Source organism: Oncorhynchus tshawytscha, linkage group LG32 (assembly GCF_018296145.1).
Source record: "Oncorhynchus tshawytscha isolate Ot180627B linkage group LG32, Otsh_v2.0, whole genome shotgun sequence".
NCBI lineage: Eukaryota > Metazoa > Chordata > Actinopteri > Salmoniformes > Salmonidae > Oncorhynchus > Oncorhynchus tshawytscha.
This window is the reverse complement of record NC_056460.1, coordinates 11,989,850-12,011,753: the sequence shown is the minus strand read 5'-3', so window position 1 is coordinate 12,011,753 and position 21,904 is coordinate 11,989,850. Positions and strand designations below refer to the sequence as shown.

General features: G+C 42.1%; 1 protein-coding gene across 2 annotated transcripts in view; it reads left to right on the top strand.

Moving 5' to 3' along the window:
• LOC112230114 (ubiquitin carboxyl-terminal hydrolase 43-like) overlaps positions 1–21,904 on the top strand; it is a 117,214-nt gene that overhangs the window by 1,175 nt on the left and 94,135 nt on the right. For both annotated transcript variants that reach the window (XM_042310961.1, XM_042310960.1), the window contains exon 2: positions 18,184–18,336. In XM_042310961.1, the coding sequence (XP_042166895.1) occupies positions 18,184–18,336 (153 nt within the window). The remainder of the gene's footprint in view (positions 1–18,183; positions 18,337–21,904) is intronic.

Below are 21,904 nucleotides of genomic sequence, written 5' to 3'. Positions count from 1 at the left end.
CAATCGCGTGCCCACCGAGTCGGCTACAGTTTCCAGCACAGCATTTCATTCTACAAGGATAGGAATTTGCGAATGATTAAAAAAAAAAAAAAATTTACTAAAGAGAACAAACACATCGTTCCTTTCAAATGAGGGTTTGTCATAGTAATAACAGTAGGCCTATGTGTGTGCGGCAATATCAACGGTCAGACTCAACAGGTTTCCTTCCACTGGGCACAAGCTGGTTGAATCAACATAATTTGTCAACGTATTGTGACGTGGAATCTACGTGGAAATACATTGGATTTGAAAACAAATCATCAATGTTGTTTTGATGGTGAATTTGGGGTGAAATTTCAACCACAGGATTATGTCATCATTGTAACCAATTTTCAACATAGGCATACCTTGTATGTGCTAAAATATGTTGAATTTGTAACAATGTCAGGTCTTCAATGTTATATCCACAATCAGCAAAATACAATAAGCTGGAGAGTTGATTTATCTACAGCCATTCATTTGGTCTCCCATTCAGGGTTTTAACCAAGCCTAGCTTTAATATTTGTCACTGTCTACTATCACTGACTATTACTTATCGTAGGAATTATTATTGAGAGATCTCCTAATAGCTAAATATATTTGCTGTTGCTATCGAAGTCATTCCAATGGGTAGGTTTAACAAAGTAAATTAAATTTTAACATACTTCATAAGTCATACACTGTATCATCAATTATACTATTTAGTCCTATATAGCATTTGCAAAGACATCAACAGCTATTGTTTCAATTCAACCCAGGGTTCAACTAAAAATAGATAATACATAGATTTGGTTGATTTCAAATGTAATCTTCAAGTTAATCATAAATATGTTGGATTCACCTCTATCTCAATGAAAAATTGAAGTTAAAGAATAGGATTAAGTCAAACTTGATTTAAAGTGTATTTAAAGTTAGATTAGATTTAATCTTATTCTTTAACTTACATTTTGGGTTGAGATGGAGACGTGAATACAACATATCAATTATTAATTTATAGACAAACTGGATATTGAATAGTGTGGTTGGCAACGCAACCAAATATCAACATTTGAAGGAGATGTATCTTCTGCCTGGATAGTTCCATCCAAACACAATTCAATATTACTTTTGTTATACAGTAAATAGCCTAAAGTCAAGGCTCTTACAAATGAAACAACATTTATTCAACCTTAAAATGAGTCACACATCAATGGTGACATTTTGAGGTTAGCCTACTGTAACAGAAATGTTCTTATGTAATCATAGAAAGTGTGCATGTTTTACAATAACATGCAGAGGTCGCATGACTCTGGAGATCTTCACAAGTGCTAAAATAATCTGTGCAGAATATCAAACAGCATTGATCACTTGCTCTATCCATTTTTAATGTAATCTCAACTGCAATCCAGGTTATTGGATTAAACATTTTTAGAACTAGGAATAGATATAGTCCTTGGTTCACACCAGACCTGTCTGCCCTTGACCAGCACAAAAACATTCTGTGGTGTTCTGCATTAGCATCGAATAACCCCCCAATATGCAACTTTTCAGGGAAGTTAGGAACAAATATACACAGGCAGTTAGAAAAGCTAAGGCAAGCTTTTTCAAACAGAAATTTGCATCCTGTAGTACTAACTCAAAAAAGTTCTGGGACACTGTTAAGTCCATGGAGAATAAGAGCACCTCCTACCAGCTGCCCACTGCTCTGAGGCTAGGAAACATTGTCACCACCGATAAATCCACTATAATTGAGAATTTCAATAAACATTTCTCTACGGCTGGCCATGCTTTCCACATGGCTACCCCTACCCCGGTCAACTGCCCGGCACCCTCCACAGCAACCCGCCAAATCCCCCACCATTTCTCCTTTACCCATTACCCAAATCCAGATAGTCGATGTTCTGAAAGAGCTGCAAAATCTAGACCCCTACAAATCAGCCGGGCTAGACAATCTGGACCCTCTTTTTCTAAAATTATCTGCCGAAAAGGTTGCAACCCCTATTACTAGCCTGTTCAACCTCTCTTTCGTATCGTCTGAGATTCCCAAAGATTAGAAAGCTGCCGCGGTCATCCCCCTCTTCAAAGGGGGTGACACTCTAGACCCAAACTGCTACAGACCTATATCAATCCTACCCTGTCTTTCGAAGGTCTTCGAAAGCCAAGTTAACAAACAGATTACTTACCATTTCGAATCCCACCATACCTTCTCCGCTATGCAATCTGGTTTCAGAGCTGGTCATGGGTGCACCTCAGCCACGCTCAAGGTTCTAAACGACATCATAACCGCCATCGATAAGAGACATTACTGTGCAGCCGTATTCATCGACCTGGCCAAGGCTTTCGACTCTGTCAATCACCATATTCTTATTGGCAGACTCGACAGCCTTGGTTTCTCAAATGATTGCCTCGCCTGGTTTACCAACTACTTCTCTGATAGAGTTCAGTGTGTCAAATCGAGGGGCCTGTTGTCTGGACCTCTGACAGTCTCTATGGGTGTGCCACAGGGTTCAATTCTCGGGCCGACTCTCTTTTCTGTATACATCAATGATGTTGATCTTGCTGCTGGTGATTCTCTGATCTACCTCTACGCAGATGACACCATTCTGTATACTTCTGGCCCCTCCTTGGACACTGTGTTAACTAACCTGCAGACGAGCTTCAATGCCATACAACTCTCCTTCCGTGGCCTCCAACTGCTCTTAAACGCAAGTAAAACTAAATGCATGCTTTTCAATCGATCGCTGCCCGCACCTGCTCGCCCATCCAGCATCACTACTCTGGACGGCTCTGACATAGAATACGTGGACAACTACAAATACCTAGGTTTCTGGTTAGACTGTAAACTCTCCTTCCAGACTCACATTAAGCATCTCCAATCCAAAATTAAATCTAGAATCGGCTTCCTATATCGCAACAAAGCATCCTTCATTCATGCTGCCAAAAATACCCTTGTAAAACTGACCATCCCCGATCCTCGACTTCGGTGATGTCATCTATAAACTAGCCTCCAACACTCTACTCAACAAACTGGATGCAGTTTATCACAGTGCCATCCGTTTTGTCACCAAAGCCCCATACACTACCCACCATTGCAACCTGTACGCTCTCGTTGGTTGGCCCTCGCTTCATACTCGTCGCCAAACCCACTGGCTACAGGTTATCTACAAGTCTCTGCTAGGTAAAGCCCCGCCTTATCTCAGCTCACTGGTCACCATAGCAGAACCCACTCGTAGCACGCTCTCCAGCAGGTATATCTCACTGGTCACCCCCAAAGCCAATTCCTCCTTTGGTCGTCTTTCCTTCCAGTTTTCTGCTGCCCATGACTGGAACGAATTGCAAAAATCTCTGAAGCTGGAGACTCACATCTCCCTCACTAGCTTTAAGCACCAGCTGTCAGATCAGTTTACAGATCACTGCACCTGTACTTAGCTTTTCTGTAAACAGCCCATCTAATTACCTACCTCATCCCCATACTTGTATTTATTTTGCTCCTTTGCACCCCAGTATCTCTACCTGCACATTCATCTTCTGCCGATCTACCATTCCAGTGTTTAATTGCTATATTGTAATTACTTTCTCCACAACGGCCTATTTATTTCCTTAACTTACCTCATTTGCACTCACTGTATATAGACTTTTTGTTTTCTTTTGTTCTACTGTATTATTGACTGTATGTTTTGTTTATTCCATGTGTAACTCTCTGTTGTTGTATGTGTCGAATTGCTACGCTTTATCTTGGCCAGGACGCAGTTGCAAATGAGAACTTGTTCTCAACTAGCCTACCTGGTTAAATAAAGGTGAAAAAAAATGGTCTGTGGTTTTAGATGAAGCACAGTAATAACACATTAAGTTGTTGTATAAATCCAAAATATCTGACATGGTATTCCCATTTGAACTTTGTTGTGCTTTTAAAACCTGTTAAGCTTCCCCCCTACTTTTTCGGAAATTCTGTTAAAAATCGCGCAACATTTTGGCGTCCTGCTACTCAGGCCAGGAATATAGTATATGCATATGATTAGTATGTGTGGATAGAAAACACTCAGACGTTTCCAAAACTGTTTAAATCACGGCTGTGACTATAACAGAACGTCTGTTTCATCGAAAAGCGCAGGAAAATCTGATCACTGGAGATGGAAAAAAATATCCATGCGCCACTCCCATGAATTGTTAAAGGTGAACCGTAATATATGAGGCCAAGCTTGCAGTACCTACAGCTTCCACAGGATGTATAGAGTCTCCTCATTTGAATCTGAATTGATTCTTGGTAGATCCGACCAAAGGGAACCGATTCTCTCCGACCACCGACCCGAGGCATTGTCTCTGTGTTTTTCCGGACATTTTTCCACACGGCAGGCTATCGAATTTACATCGCCTCCTGATGATTTTTATAGCTTATTAACGTGTAGTTATACCTAAAGTTGCATTAGAAAGGTATTTCGAAGTGTTTTGTGAAAGTTTATCGTCGAATTTTTAACTTTTAAAAAATGACGTTACGTTATGAAACGCTCTTTTTTTTCCGTTTTCCACACAGTCTTCATAGATCGATATCTAGGCTATATATGGACCGATTTAATCCAAAAAAGACCCAGTATTGATTATGGGACATCAAGGTGTGCAAAGAAAGAAGATGGTCAAAGGTAATTAATGTTTTATATTTTATTGTGCGGTTTGTGTAGCGCCGACTATGCTAATTCTTTTGTTTACATCCCCTACGGGTCTTTTGGGGTGTTGCATGCTATCAGATAATAGCTTCTCATGCTTTCGCCGAAAAGCATTTTAAAAATCTGACACGGTGGCTAGATTCACAATGACTGTAGCTTTATTTCAATACCAAACATGTGTATTTTAATGAACGTTTGCGTTTTAACTAATACTATTAGCATGTAGCGTCGCGCATGTGCATTTCTAGAGCTCTAGGTGGGACGTCTGCGTCTCAAGTAAGCTCAAGAGGTTAAATGCTTGAAAGCAGCAGTGATAACACATTTAAACAACTAAACCAAAAATAAAGACATTGTTTTTCCAATGGAATTTGGTTGTGCTTTTAGACGGCTGAAAGCATAGTGATAACACATTGGGAATTCAACAAACTTCTGGCTGTTTTTATGAATGAGTGAATAAAAGTTGAAATCTTATTGATCAACCTCTCTACCAAATTTTACCCACATTTCCACACTGAAATGACGTGGTGTGCCTAGTGGGTTGTGACTGGAGGGAGTACAGCTAAGATCGGAGGCATTTTAACTAACCCTACGCCGAAACCGTTTCCTAACCTTAACCTACAGTAAGTCTCCTAATCTGCCACGTTAATTATCTTAATTAACCTGCTGCGTAAATTCTCTTAACCTGCTACGAAAAAGTCATTTCCGGTCGTATCTGTTCACCCTCTAGTCAGAACCGACTCAACAGTTCTCACGTCCTATTTCTGTGTAAGCAGACAGGTAGCATTTCAGGGGAGGACCCTGTGGCAACGGTCAAAACAGGTGAGCAGTACAGGCAGTATCAAAACTCCCATATGTTTGGATTAATGTCGAAATTTGTGTTCTCTTTTTCTTTTCCCCCAACACAAACATGGTCCAAACCATGTGTCAATGCCTATTGCCTAATGACCATTGATCACACATCAGGGCACATTTTCTAACTAATAAGCATGCTGTGTGTGTGCCCTGTGGCTCCCACCTGCAACAAACCTAGGTGAGGTGGCTTGTCTGTATTCCCTGGATGTCCTTACTGGTTGGAAGGGAGCGGTACTTCACATGTAGGGGTGGTGCACTGAGTTTTCCCGAATGCTGATGAGAGTGAGCCAGACCAAATCAACACTGTGGTCAGGGACTGCCAGGATACCAGACGGCTGAGTCTGCGCAGGTGTCTGGCCTGATGATGTATGAATATTTACAGTTGAAGTCGGAAGTTTGCATACACCTTAGCCAAATACATTTAAACTCAGTTTTTCACAATTCCTGACATTTAATCCGAGTAAAAATTTGTCTTAGGTCAGTTAGGATCACCCCTTCATTTTAAGAATGTGAAATGTCAGAATAATGTCTTTCATCACATTCCCAGTGGGTCAGAAGTTTACATACACTCAATTAGTATTTGGTAGCATTGCCTTTAAATTGTTTAACATGGGTCAAACGGTTCGGGTAGCCTTCCACAAGCTTCCCACAATAAGTTGGGTGAATTTTGTCCCATTCCTCCTGACAGAGCTGGTGTAACTGAGTCAGGTTTGTAGGCCTCCTTGCTCGCACACACTTTTTTAGTTTCTGCCCACAAATTGTCTATGGGATTGAGGTCAGGGCTTTGTGATGCCACTCTAATACCATGACTTTGTTGTCCTTAAGCCGTTTTGCCTCAACTTTGGAAGTATGCTTGGGGTCATTGTCCATTTGGAAGACCCATTTGCGACCAAGCTTTAACTTCCTGACTGATGTCTTGTGATGTTGCTTCAATATATCCACATAATTTTCCTTCCTCGTGATTAGAGGTCGACCGATTATGATTTTTCAAAGCCGATACTGATTATTGTAGGACCAAATAAAGCCGATCCCGATCAATCGGCCGATTTTTATATATATATTTGTATTAATGACAATTACATCAATACTTAAAATAAAAGTGTTCATTGTTCATTAACTTAGTATAATACATCAATAAAATCAATTTAGTCTCAAATAAATAATGAAACATGTTCAATTTGGTTTAAATAATGCAAACAAAGTGTTGGAGAAGAAAGTAAAAGTGCAATATGTTCCATGTTAAAAAGCTAACGTTTAAGTTCCTTGCTCAGAACATGAGAACATATGAAAGCTGGTGGTTACTTTTAACATGAGTCTTCAATATTCCCAGGTAAGAAGTTTTAGGATGTAGTTATTATAGGACTATTTCTCTCTATACCATTTGTATTTCATATTTCACCTTTAACTATTGGATGTTCAAATAGGTACTTTAGTATTGCCAGCCTAATCTCGGGAGTTGATAGGCTTGAAGTCATAAACAGCGCAATGCTTGAAGCATTTGCTGCTAGCAAACGCAGGAAAGTGCTGTGAAATATACAAAACCGAAACAGTACCGTGTGGCCCAAACACTCACACGGAAACAAACACCCACAAACCAAAAGTGAAACCCAGGCTACCTAAGTATGATTCTCAATCAGAGACAACTAACGACACCTGCCTCTGATTGAGAACCATACTAGGCCGAACACAAAAACCAACATAGAAAAACAAGCATAGACTGCCTACCCCAACTCACACCCTGACCATACTAAAACAAAGAATAAACTAACAGAACTATGGTCAGAATGTGACAACGACAGTGCTTTTTTCGTGAATGTGCTTGTTAAATCACTCGTTTGGAGAAGTAGGCTGTGATTCAATGATAAATTAACAGGCACCGCATCGATTATATGCAACGCAGGGCAAGCTATATTAACTAGTAATATCATCAACCATGTGTAGTTAACTAGTGATTATGTTAAGATTGATTGTTTTTTTATAAGATACGTTTAATGCTAGCTAGCACCTTACCATGGCTCCTTGCTGCACTCGCATAACAGGTAGTCAGCCTGCCACGCAGTCTTCTCATGGAGTGCAATGTAACCGGCCATAATCGGTTTCCAAAAATGCAGATTACCAACTGTTATGAAAACTTGAAATCGGCCCCAATTAATCAGGCCATCCGATTAATCGGTCGACCTCTACTCGTGATGCCATTTATTTTGTGAAGTGCACCAGTCCCTCCTGCAGCAAACCACCCCCACAACATGATGCTGCCACACCCGTGCTTCACGGTTGGGATGGTGTTGTTCGGCTTGCAAGCCTCCCCCTTTTTCCTCCAAACATAACGATGGTCATTATGGCCAAACAGTTCTATTTTTGTTTCATCAGACCAGAGGACATTTCTCCAAAAAGTATGATCTTTGTCCCCGTGTGCAGTTGCAAACCGTAGTCTGGCTTTTTATGGCAGTTTTGGAGCAGTGGCTTCTTCCTTGCTGAGCGGCCTTTCAGGTTATGTCAAAATAGGACTTGTTTTACTGTGGATATAGATACTTTTGTACCTGTTTCCTCCAGCATCTTCACAAGGTCCTTTGCTGTTGTTCTGGAATTGATTTGCACTTTTCGCACCAAAGTATGTTCATCTCTAGGAGACAGAACATGTCTCCTTCCTGAGCGGTATGACGGCTGCGTGGTCCCATGGTGTTTATACTTGTGTACATTGTTTGTACAGATGAACGTGGTACCTTCAGGCATTTGGAAATTGGACTTGTGGAGATCAATAACAAAAAAAATGATGTGGTCTTGGCTGATTTCTTTTGATTTTCCCATGATGTCAAGCAAAGAGGCACTGAGTTTGAAGGTAGGCCTTGAAATACATCCATAGGTATGTCTTCAATTGACTCAAATGATGTCAATTAGCCTATCAGATGCTTCTAAAGCCATGACATAATCTTCTGGAATTTTCCAAGCTGTTTAAAGGCCCAGTCAACTTAGTGTATGTAAACTTCTGACCCACTGGAATTGTGATACAGTGAATTATAAGTGAAATAATCTGTCTGTAAACAATTGTTGGAAAAATGACTTGTGTCATGCACAAAGTAGACTGACTGACTTGCCAAAACTATAGTTTGTTAACATGAAATTTATGGAGTGGTTGCAAAACGAGTTTTAATGACTCCAACCTACGTGTATGTAAACTTCCGACTTCAACTGTATGTCTATGGTCTGGCCCCACAGGGACACCTGTGGCTGGTCCTCCAGGGGCACAGTGCCCAAAGCTAATACCCCAGGGCCTGGATGAATGACATTGCTCACTCTCATTTGCTGGAAACTTTGGACCTATGCTGCAAATATAGATGGTACCAGAATTCTGTATTAGGACATTTTGATTTGGTTCGGCTAATAGGCTTTAAGCTAATTATGCTTCCAGCAGTAATTTGTGGAAATCGAACTGCGATGCAAAGATAGAGGACTTTGAGGTGAAGGATTTCATAAGCTTCAGAACAGGTAGGGCCAAGTGAGATACTTTTTGAAGTTTATATGTTAAGTTTTGTGTGCAGCCTCTCGAAATTAGTACTCAGATCTATTGAATAATCAATTGCCCTTGGGTATAGGTATTCCCTCATTCATTCTCATTCATTCCCTCCTCTCACTGCAGTTGATTTGAGGTGCTTATGTCTGTTAAATTGTCTGTCTTGAATGGTGTGCCCCAATGCTCTGTACTTGGTCCTCTCTCATTCACTATTTATATAAATGATTTAGACAAAAATGTCCAAAATGCACAACTTCATTTTTATGCTGATGATACTGTTATTTACTGTTGTGCCTCGTCTCTTACAAAAGCTTCCCAGAACTTGCCAACTGCTTTTTATACTGTTCAACATACCTTGTGTCAATTGAAGCTTATCCTCAATACTGACAAAACTAAACTAATGGTGTTTTCTAATGCAAGAAATAGACCTTTCACCTATTACTACCTGTCAGGGCAAGGAGATTGAGGTTGTAACCTCATATAAATATCTTGGAATTTTAATTGATGACGGCCTCTCTTTTAAATTGCATATTCAACAACTTACAAAACATTTTTTGAGATCAATTGACACTCTTTACCATGGCACTTTGAGATTTATTTTAAACTACAAAACCCTTACGCACCACTGCACTTTGTACACCAGGGTTGTTGGCCTTCTCTAGTCACTCGTAGGCTCAGTCACTGGTATACTTTTATTTACAAAGCCATTTTGGGTTTACTACCTTTTTATTTGTGCATTTTTATTTTTCAGAAATGTGGTGGGTACTCTGTTTGTTCGCTGGACTTTGTCCTGCTAACTGTTCCAGATGTCCGAACTGAATTTGGTAAAAGGGCTTGTATGTACTCTGCGCCATCGTCTTGGAACACCTTACAAAATACTTTTAAACTGTAAGAACTTGTCCCGATTGGTGTTTTTAAATCACTGATGAAGGATTTTGAGGCTGATTCCCTGACCTGTCAATGTTTTTAATTTGCTGTTTTATACTCTTGTGAATTCAATGGTTTTTACTAGATTACTTGTAGTTTTTCATGTTGTCTGTCTGTACTTTTTTTGTTATGACTTGGTGCTGCCTATCTTGGCCAGGGTGCTCTTGAAAAAGAGATTTGAATCTCAATGAGCCTTTCCTGGTTAAATAAAGGTTAAAAAATAAAAAAAAGTTGTACGGATGGCTTTGACTTGAACAATACACTGATTTCTATCTGTTGGTCCTCTATGGGTGAGATGAGGATGTTTACTGCTGTAGCAGTGCAGCCCAGTGCATTTAGCCTGGGAAAGGTGGAGACCCCCTACTGAGCAAGCTCCACTGGTGCGTATGGAGAGTGCAGCAGTGAGCTCCAAAACAAACAAGAAAAGTGTTGGTGAAAGACAGGAGAACACCCACCCATCCATTTACTCCTGTCCCCTGTATGAATGGTACTAGTTTGTGATGAGGAAGGATTCTGCACAGTGGTTCTTTGACAGCTAATTGTTTTTGTCAATGTCAGTGTGCTTTTAAAGAGCACTAGTCAGAGGCATTGGCCTGGTGAACAAGTTCAACAGTGACTGTGTGAGGATAAAAATTGGCTCTGCGAGCTTTTCCCTTCCCTCACTATCCTTGCTGAGTCTGGAGGTGGAGGTTGTATCATGTTCCTCCATGACTTCTGTGTAGGCGGTGGTGGGTGTGAGTGGGTGTCATGTTGGTTGTTTTGGAGCACAGGCAGAGATGCAGTGTTTGTGTTTTCCTCTCTCTGCTTTCTTTCAAGAGCTACGGTACTCACACACACAGTCTCTCTCTCTACTCAGAAATTGTCATGGCATTACTACTTAATTTTACCCGAAAAGCTCTGTCAAAACAATATAATGAAAAACACTGAGAAATATGTCTGTGATATGGCAATGTAAGTACTGCAATTTGAGCAAATTTCTGATGGCTGTATTCAACACCATGATTAATGGTCTAGGTTCAATTTCAACTACGCTAGGCTGTAAGACCACCCAATCACGTAGAAGGTGGCTGGAACGACATTACTCCCCACTTTATCATAGTGAAGAGAATGGCACAGAAACCGTTAAAGGAGCAATCTGCAATATTTACAGCTGTTCAGTGGTCATTTTAATTAATGATATACAGAACACCCATTGATTCTTGAAGAATACAACACAAATGCCTCATGAGCTTAGTACAACTGTCTTACCCTACCATATCCCAAATTATGAGGTTATTTTACTCCATTGTTCAGCTTTATTGTAAATTATGTGGTAGGGCTGCTGTTTGGCCACCCCAAATATGTACTAGTGATTGTGCCATTAGGATACAGTAACAGCTCAGACCCTCAGTCTTCCCAAACAATTGCACATTTACTGCCTCCACTGTAAGTTGTAGAGAGTGCGTCCCAAATGGCACCCTATTACCTACAAAGTGTACTTTAAAAAAAAATATACCAGAGCCCTATGGACCCTGCTCAAAAGTAGTGCACTTTATAGGAAGTACGGTACCATTTGGGATGCAACTATAGGAGTTTAAACTTCTCCATTACAGTAGTGTTAACAGAGAGCCTTTCCCAGGCTGTAAACCACTCAAAGATGATTATGACCAATCGCAATTCATCCTTTGTTTCCTTCTCTATTCTTGATGGTAATAAATCCCACATTAGGGTCGTCGTCGCGGAGACAAGGCAAAGGCTTTGGGCTTTACTCTCTTGACACACTGGCAGCATATCTGGAGGAGAATTTCATGTTATGTTACCAAGAATATTGAGGAAATGAAATCTTGGAGAGCCTTGCATCCAAAATCTTATGTTGTCTTGCCATAATAAATAGTGGTTTTCATTCTTTTGGAGGTGAATACATGAAGTCTAGCATCCAAACTAGTACGTCCTCTGCCATCATATATATTTTTTGGGGTGAATTCAGATACAGTATAACTCAGATTAATCAGGATCAAAGAGTTTTAGGCTTAAAAAAACTCAGACGGGGGCGTCTAGCGTGGGGAGCCAGGAGACAGGCAAGAGCATTTGCTTGGTGGCCGGGACTGCGGTGGGCCAAGGTTTGTGTTTCTCTCCAGGGGAGAAACGGGGGGAGGCTGGGTCGTCTGGAGCTCAGCTGAGATTGATGAGTGGAAAGAATGGTGAAAATGGGAGAGGGAACGAGGGAGGTAGAGTATGGGGAAAAAGAGGGAGCAGAAGGGGGAGGCTTTATTGAGTGGAGGGAATGGAAGGAGAGGCAGGGCAGGAGAGGAATTAAGTGAGGACACGTCAGTGTCTGCTTGGTCATCGGAGGAGAGGATCACCAACCAGCAACACAAGGCTGCTGTAGAAAAATGTAAAAGGAATGGAGGTGCCAGAAATTATGTTGATGGATACCGTCCAGCCTCATTCCCACTATGCAGCAACATCTACTCTTGTGTGTGTGTGTGTGCCCAAGCTCTTGCTTGTTGTGGGTCAACATCACAACCTCTAAAGCTTATGTAATGTCATAATTCCTCATGGTTCTCCCTCCCAGAGTGTCATTGTGGAATCTAACAAGGTCCATTTGACAGGCCAGGTTGGGGTGAGGTGAGTTGGGGTGACCCTGTAGATGTGTTTTTGAAGGAGAGGAGTCATTTTGTTAATGTATGGCACATTCCTAGTCCCGATGGAGCTCTCCTTATACCTAGCTGTTTACACTGAAGGTGATGTGGGGTACCTGTGAGACCAACGCTAAAGAGGAGAAAGTCAAACACTCTCCAGCTCACTGTCTTGGATGCCAGGGCAGGCGTGGTGTGTGTGTGAGTGTGTATGTGTGGTGTAATGTTATTACCTGAGTGTGGGGGTCTCAACCTCTTCTTAGATGTGAGAGGATGAGAGAGGGCGACTTTGTCAACTCCCCCTGAAGACTGTGCAGGTTAATGGTGTACCTGTGTTTATTTAAGAGGCTAGGTTAGGTCACCCTCAACTGTATTTTGAGTGTTTGCAATCGTTTCTGTCTCTCTATCTGTCTCTAGTCTCACCCTCCAGCAAATGTTTGCCTCACCTCTCTAGTAAGAAGTAACTTGCAAGGCACCATGACATGGCGGTAGGAGAGTGCACTGTAGGACCGTGTAGTCTGCCTATGTTTACAGTGGTTATGGAATAAGATGCATCTTCACCCTGGAGACCAGCAGTGCCCTAAAGACAGCTGAGGAGTACAAACAGCTTTTAAAGAGGGGAGCAAATATGGTCTGGCATCTTCAGCTGTCACACAGTGACACACACACACAAAGTCATAAATCATTCAATCCAACAAACTATGTGTAAAACACATTTGACATTCTACTTCTTGACATAGTAATCTGATTCAAAATGTCCCAACCAACACATTTTACACCCAGGCTCTCTCAAATCCCTTCAATGATTACCAAATAGCCTGGATTATTATTCCCATGCTCCCCGTGGGGACAGAAACACAGTATATCATGTTTGTTTTGGCACCTTCATGGCCAGTCATTAAATGTTAGTGTCAGGTGTCTGAGCTGTCTGTCTGTGATTTGGTTGGTTATGATGATGGTGATAAATGGAGGCTGATACAGGCTTACTGAAACAGGCCTCAACATGTTGGAGAATGTTATTCGTACTACTTTGGTGGGATTACGCATCTATCTCTCTCAGGCATAGGGTGGGTGTGAAAAGTAAAGACTATGTTGATATGTCTATGCAGATATCAAGGGGAATTCCTTTGAACAAGAAGTGCAATCTGTTTTTGAAGGATGCGATGGGGTCCTTACTTACTTAGCAACAGTGCTGCTGTGCAGACCCATTAACATGCCATAGTAGCAGGATCACCTCTGGACGTCAACACAACAAAATGTGTGCACACAGCAGAACATAACCCCTCTCTCCAAGCCCTCCTTCTCTCAAACCCCTGTCCTAATGAAGCCATCACAGCTCTGTGATGTCATCAGGTTTCTGCTTCCCAGACACTGCGGGCCCACGGTAACCTTGGACACATCAGTTGCTGTCCCCACCACTCTCTCCGCCACCTCCGTTTCTGTTTCCCCCTTTCCCTTTTACCCTTTCTGGGGTAGCAACATAACATAAATGCACTGTCCTTTGATAGGCAGAGAGAGTGACTAGGATTAGTGAAAAGGGTTATGTCCAAAATGGCACGCTATTCCCTATATAGTGCACTACTTTTGACCAGAACCCTTGTCAAAAGTAGTGCACTACATAGGGAATAGGATGCCATTTCAGATACAGCCACAGTCAACATGCCTACTCCCTCGGAGGGCCCCCTTCATAATGATTAAGCTCATTAGTGGTCCATCTCAGGTAGTCGGGAGGTAGGGGGCCTCACATCCTCTCCCATGTTTATATTTAGAACACTGGCGGTGTGATGCAGCAATTTTTTATGAAGCGTGGAGGAGCGTCTGGGATCGGGCTTTGTTACTCAGAGGGCGGAGGGAAGAATGGAGAGAGTGGATGGGGGGAGAAGAGAGAAGGAGAGAGGGAGAGAGAGAAATGGCCGGTGGGAATGGAAAGTAGCCACCTGGATGACATGATGGTGTTGTTATTAGCTACGCCCGTCACTGTCTCAAGGAGAGTCAGGGTTGGGTAGATTGCTTTCTAAATATCACAGTTACTAGTTAGTAATCCAAAATTGTAATCAGTAACGTAACTTTTGGATTGCCCAAACTCGGTAACGTAATCTGATTACTTTCCGTTACTTTTGGATTACTTTACCCTTAAGAGCTCTTGCTGCTGGTGATTCTCTAATCCACCTCTACGCAGACGACACCATTCTGTATACTTCTGGCCCTTCTTTGGACACTGTTAACTAACCTCCCGACGAGCTTCAATGCCATACAACTCTCCTCCCGTGGCCTCCAACTGCTCTTAAACGCAAATAAAACTAAATGCATGCTATTCAACCGATCATTGCCCGCACCTGCCCGCCCATCCAACATCACTACTCTGGACGGCTCTGACTTAGAATACGTGGACAACTACAAATACCTAGGTGTCTGGCTAGACTGTAAACTCTCCTTCCAGACTAACATTAAGCATCTCCAATCAAAAATTAAATCTAGAATCGGCTTCCTATTTCGCAACAAAGCTTCCTTCACTCATGCTGCCAAACATACCCTCGTAAAACTGACCATCCTACCGATCCTTGACTTCGGCGATGTCATCTATAAAATAGCCTCCAACACTCTACTCAGCAAACTGGATGTAGCCTATCACAGTGCCATCCGTTTTATCACCAAAGCCCCATATACTACCTCACCACTGCAACATGTACGCTCTCGTTGGCTGGCCCTCGCTTCATACTCGTCGCCAAACCCACTGGCTACAGGTTATCTACAAGTCTGCTAGGTAAAGCCCCGCCCTATCTCAGCTCGCTGGTCACCATAGCAGCACCCACTCGTAGCACATGCTCCAGCAGGTATATCTCACTGGTCACCCCCAAAGCCAATTCCTCCTTTGGTCGCCTTTCCTTCCCGTTCTCTGCTGCCACTGACTGGAACGAACTGCCAAAATCACTGAAGCTGGAGATTCCCATCTCCCTCACTAGCTTTAAGAACCAGCTGTCAAAGCAGCTCACAGATCACTGCACCTGTTCATAGCCCATCTGTATACAGCCCATCTATCTACCTCATTCCCATACTGTATTTATTTATTTTGCTCCTTTTGCACCACAGTATCTCTACTTGCACATCCGTCTTTTGCACATCTACCATTCCAGTGTTTAATTGCCATATTGTAATTACTTCGCCACCGTGGCCTATTTATTGCCTTAACTCCCTTATTTGACCTTATTTGCACTCACTGTATATAGACTTTGTTTTCTTTTTTTATACTGTATTATTGACTATGTTTTGTTCATTCCATGTGTAACTCTGTTGTTGTATGTGTCAAACTGCTATGCTTTATCTTGGCCAGGTCGCAGTTGCAAATGAGAACTTGTTCTCAACTAGCCTACCTGGTTAAATAAAGGTGAAATTAAATAAAAATAAAAAAGAGGCATTAGAACAAGACAACAATTATCAATCAAACACATTTGGTGTGTCATCGTAGACATAGTGGTCTCTGACTCTGGTCAGACTCGCTCAGGTGGAACAAACTTTAACTTTCCACATTTTCAATGCAAAATGTTATGTCATTGAGAAAACAGAAAGGTGTCATAATATATACTACATGACCAAAACTATGTGGACACCTGCTCACCTAACATCTCATTCCGAAATCATGGGCATTAATATGGAGTCGGGCCCCCCTGTTCTGCTGTAACAGCCTCCATTCTTCTGAGTAAGCTTTCCACTAGATGTTGGAACATTGCTGCGGGGACTTGCTTCCATTCAGCCTCAAGAGCATTAGTGAGGTTGGGCACTGATGTTGGGCGATTAGGCCTGGCTCGCAGTAGGCATTTCAATTCATCCCATAGGTGTTTGATGGGTTTAGGTCAGGGCTCTGTGCAGGCCAGTCAAGTTCTTCCACACCGATCTCGACAAACCATTTCTGTATGGACCTCGCTTTGAAACAGGAAAGGGCCTTCCCCAAACTGTTGCCGCAAAGTTGGAAGCACATAATCGTTTAGAATGTCATTGTATGCTGTAGAGTTAAGATTTCCCTTCACTGGAACTAAGGGGCCAAGAGAAAATTGAATAACAGCCCCAGACCATTATTCCTCCTCCACCAAACCTTACACTTGGCACTATACATTCGGGCAGGTAGCGTTCTCCTGGCATCTGCCAAACCCAGATTCCTCCGTCGGACTGCCAGATGGAGAAGCTTTACTCATCACTCTAGAGAATGCATTTGCTCTGCTCCAGAGTCCAATGGTGGGAAGCTTTACACCACTCCAGTCGACACTTGGCATTGCGCATTGTGATCTTATGCTTGTGTGCGGCTGCCCGGCCATGGAAACCCATTTCATGAAGCTCCCTACGAACCGTTCTTGTGCTGACGTTGCTTCCAGAGGCAGTTTGGAACTCGGTAGTGAGTGTTGCAACCGAGGGCAGACAATTTTTACAAGCTACGAGCTTCAGCACTCAGAGGTCCCATTCTGTGAACTTGTATGGCCTACCACTTCGCGGCTGAGCCGCTGTTGCTCCTAGACATTTCCACGTCACAATACAGCACTTACAGTTGACCGGGGCAGCTCTAGCAGGGCAGCATTTGACGAACTGACTTGTTGGAAAGGTGGCATCCTATGACTGTTTCACTTTGAAAGTCACTGAGCTCTTCAGTAAAGGCCATTCTACTGCCAATGTTTGTCTATGGAGATTGCATGGTTGTGTGCTTGATTTTGTACACCTGTCAGCAACAGGCGTATCTGAAATAGTCAAATCTACTAATTTGAAGGTGTGTCCAAATACTTTTGGTGATGTAGTGTATATTTCCGCAAACATACTTTCTGAATTTAAAAGTAATCCAAGAAGTGTCTGTAATCTGATGACAATATTTTTTCTGGTAACGTAACTCAGTGGTGCTGCCTGGGGGGGGGTCGTTGTTTAGAAAAGTATATTTTTAAGGAACTCAGTCTGGCTTTCAACTTACACCTGAAAGTTGTAATAGGTGCCATTTAGAAATTGGGCAGTGCATCATCAGTTTTCTTCTGTTCATGTTAGTCTTTGCATACCTTAGAGAGCTATTTATAACTTGTCAGAAATGTCCAGGTCAACTAGCCCATGTCAGCTAATGTTTTTCTAGCTTGTTTTTTTTAGCCCATAGATTTTGTGGTAATGGGGGGCCTGTGTGAAAAAGTTTAAGAACCCCTGACATTTTTCTGTGATCAAATAACATGTAACTGATTACAGGTTATCAGTTACTCCCGAGCCTAAGGGGAGCTGATTGAATACACTGTTGAAAGAAGCTGTTTACTTACCACCAGACAACGTTTCCTAAAAATAAATACTCTGAACAGTAGTTTCTTTGAAACTCTCAGCTCATGTATTTTGTCGGAAGATTTAAAGGACTTTGCTGGAAACCTAACATATTTATTTTGTTGTCCGTATCTAATCTCTTCCTCCCGGTCTTTCCTCAGAGTATTTAGCCAACAGACTACATAGCCTACATCATTTTTTGACCGTGTTCGATATTCCCTGTTTGGTTGACCGGTCAGCCTGTAGGTTAATATCTTTGAGCTTCTACTGTAGTTTGTTGGAAAGTCGTTTTATGTCTTTTGTAATGTCCTCATCTGATTTCCTCCTCCCTGTCTGTCCCCAGAGTATTGTGTCCAAGTACGGCTCTCAGTTCAGGGGGAACTCTCAGCACGATGCCCTGGAGTTCCTGCTCTGGCTCCTGGACCGCGTCCATGAGGATGCCAACCCCACCACCAACAACAACCACAGCAGCAGCAAGACCAAAGCCAACGGAAAGGTAGGAGCAGACCAAACACTGTCACAAAGTTTAGATGTGTTTATCTGTCATGAGACCCAAAGACATTCAGGTATCATAGACATTGTCTTGTGTTGACATCTCAACATAAGAACACCTGTCACCAAACTGAAACATCTTGAAAAAGAATGATCACTATTGTGATCGATCGGTCCTGACTCATGACACATTATAGATATACTGTAGCCAACAACTTAGCTGAGGTAAGGTTTTTTGTTGATGGTAGTACTATGTTATCCAACTGTGGATGCAATCCGAAATGTAAAGAGCTCTCTGCATTCTACAGTAGCAGCGTCATCAGTCTCAGCTGGGTGAGAGCAGAGGTACAGTTGCAGAGGCCGATAATAGCTCCTTATTCAGGTGGAAGAGTTGCAGAGGCTTGAGTCATCATATCACCTGTGTCCCACTCATGAGCACACACGTCTTGCCTTGCTCATCGACTAACTTACTTTAGAGCGGGACACGTAAACACACACGTGCATAGTGTAGGGTGGGGCCGTTGGGACGAGAGATTGCTACTGCTAGGGCCACCGTTGTGCCACCTTTGCTAAATGAATATAGGAGAAACACTGGACTAATAAGCAAACTTGAGATTGAACTTGGTTAGCATGTATCAACATGTATTTTTTTGCATTCAATTGAGTCATATTGTAAGCCTTGGATTTTCTCACGACCTAACCAGGTTACTCCTAGTGAAGTAGAGCAAAACAGCTCTGAGGTTCCCGTGAGTGCATATTTCTCTTCTCAAGAGATACAATAGAGACTCAATATGAAGAGCTTGTCTCAATGACAACAAAGTGAATTCCTGGTCCTTTCATGTGTCCGACACCGGCCAAGATGACTATTAAATATCTTTATATATATATATGTGTATATATATATTAATATATATATATATATACATATACACACAGTGCATTCTGAAAGTATTCAGGCCCCTTGATTTTTTCCACATTTAAAAACAAATTGTCTCATCAATCTACACACAATACCCCATATTGACAAAGCGAAAACAGGTCTTTAGACATTTTTGCATATTTATTAAAAATAGAACTGAAATACCTGTTTTACACAAGTATTCAGACCCTTTGCTATGAGACTCGAAATTGAGCTCAGGTGCATTCTGTTTTCATTGATCATCCTTGAGATGTTTCTACAACTTGATTGGAGTCCACCTGTGGTAAATTCAATTGATTTGACATCATTTGGAAAGGCACCTGTCTATATAAGGTCCCACAGTTGACAGTGCATGTCAGAGCAAGAACCAAGCCATGAGGTCGAAGGAATTGTCCGTAGACCTCTGAGACAGGATTGTGTTGAGGCACAGATCTGGGGAAGGGTACCAAGAAATGTCTGCAGCATTGAAGATCCCCAAGAACACAGTGGCCTCCATTATTCTTAAATAGAAGAAGAAGAACCCAATGGTCACTTTGCCAGAGCTCCAGAGTTCCTCTGTGGAGATGGGATAAACTTCCAGAAGGACAATGGTAGAGTGGCCAGACGGAAGCCACTCTTCAGTAAAAGGCACATGACAGCCCGCTTGGAGTTTGCCAAAAGGCACCTAAAGGACTCTCAGACCATGAGAAACAAGATTCTCTGGCCTGAATAAACCAAGATTGAACTCTTTGGCCTGAATGCCAAGCGTCACGTCTGGAGGAAACCTGGCACCACGGTGAATCATGGTGGTGGCAGCATCATGCCGTGGGGATTATTTTTAAGCGGCAGGGACTGAGAGATTAGTCAGAATCGAGGGAAACATGAACGGAGCAAAGTACAGATAGATCCTTGATGAGCCTTCAGGACCTCAGATTGGGGCAATGATTCACCTTCCAACAGTACAACAACCGTAAGCACAAAGCCAAGGCAAGGCAGGAGTGGCTTCGGGACAAGTCTCTAAATGTCCTTGAGTGGTCCAGCCAGAGCCCAGACTTGAACCCGATCGAACATCTCTGGAGAGACCTGAAAATAGCTGTGCAGTGTCGCTCCCCATCCAACCTAACAGAGCTTGAGAGGATCTGCAGAGAAGAATGGGAGAAACTCACCAAATACAGGTGTGCCAAGCTTGTAGTGTCATACCCAAAATGACTCGAAGCTGTAATTGCTGCCAAAGGTGCTTCAACAAAGTACTGAGTAAAGGGTCAGAATTCTTATGTAAATGTGTTATTTCAGTTTTTATATTTAATACATTTGCAAAAATGTCTAAAAAACAGTTTTTGCTTTGTCATTATGGGCTATTGTGTGTAGCTTGAAGAAGAAACATGTTTTAAATCAATTTTAGAATAAGGCTGTAGCGTAACAACATTTTGAAAAAGTCAAGGGGTCTGAATACTTTCCGAAGGCACTGTATATGTGTGTGTACATACAGTGGGGAGAACAAGTATTTGATACACTGCTGATTTTGCAGGTTTTCCTACTCACAAAGCATGTAGAGGTCTGTAATATTTTATCATAGGTACACTTCAACTGTGAGAGACGGAATCTAAAACAAAAATCCAGAAAATCACATTGTATGATTTTTAAGTAACTCATTTGCATTTTATTGCATGACATAAGTATTTGATACATCAGAAAAGCAGAACTTAATATTTGGTACAGAAACCTTTGTTTGCAATTACAGAGATCATACGTTTCCTGTAGTTCTTGACCAGGTTTGCACACACTGCAGCAGGGATTTTGGCCCACTCCTCCATACAGACCTTCTCCAGATCCTTCGTGGTCTAATTTCTCCAAAGAAACAACTACTAAAGGACACCAATAAGAAGATGAGACTTGCTTGGGCCAAGAAACATGAGCAATGGACATTAGACCAGTGGAAATCTGTCCTTTGGTCTGATGAGTGCAAATTTGAGATTTTTGGTTCCAACCACTGTGTCTTTGTGAGACGCAGAGTAGATGAACGGATGATCTCCGCATGTGTGATTCCCACCGTGAAGCATGGAGGAGGAGGTGTGATGGTGTGGGGGTGCTTTACTGGTAACACTGTCTGTGATTTATTTAGAATTCAAGGCACACTTAACCAGCATGACTACACAGCATTCTGCAGTGATATACGCCATCCCATCTGGTTTGCGCTTAGTGGGACATTTTTTTCCCAACAAGACAATGACCCAACACCCCTCCAAGTTGTGTAAGGGCTATTTGACCATGAAGGAGAGTGATGGAGTGCTGCATCAGATGACCTGGCCTCCACAATCACCCGACCTCAACCCAATTGAGATGGTTTGGGATGAGTTGCACTGCAGAGTGAAGGAAAAGCAGCCATAAGTGCTCAGCATATGTGGGAACTCCTTCAAGGTGAAGCTGGTTGAGAGAATGCCAAGATTGTGCAAAGCTGTTATCAAGGTAAAGGGTGGCTCTTTTGAAGAATTTCTATTTTTTTAACACTTCTTTGGTTACTACATGATTCCATATGTGTTATTTCATAGTTTTGATGTCTTCACTAAATCAAATCAAATCAAATCACTATCATTCTACAATGTAGAAAATAGTAAATATAAAGAAAAATCCTTTAAGTAGTAGGTGTGTCCAACTGTTTGACTGGTATTGTGTA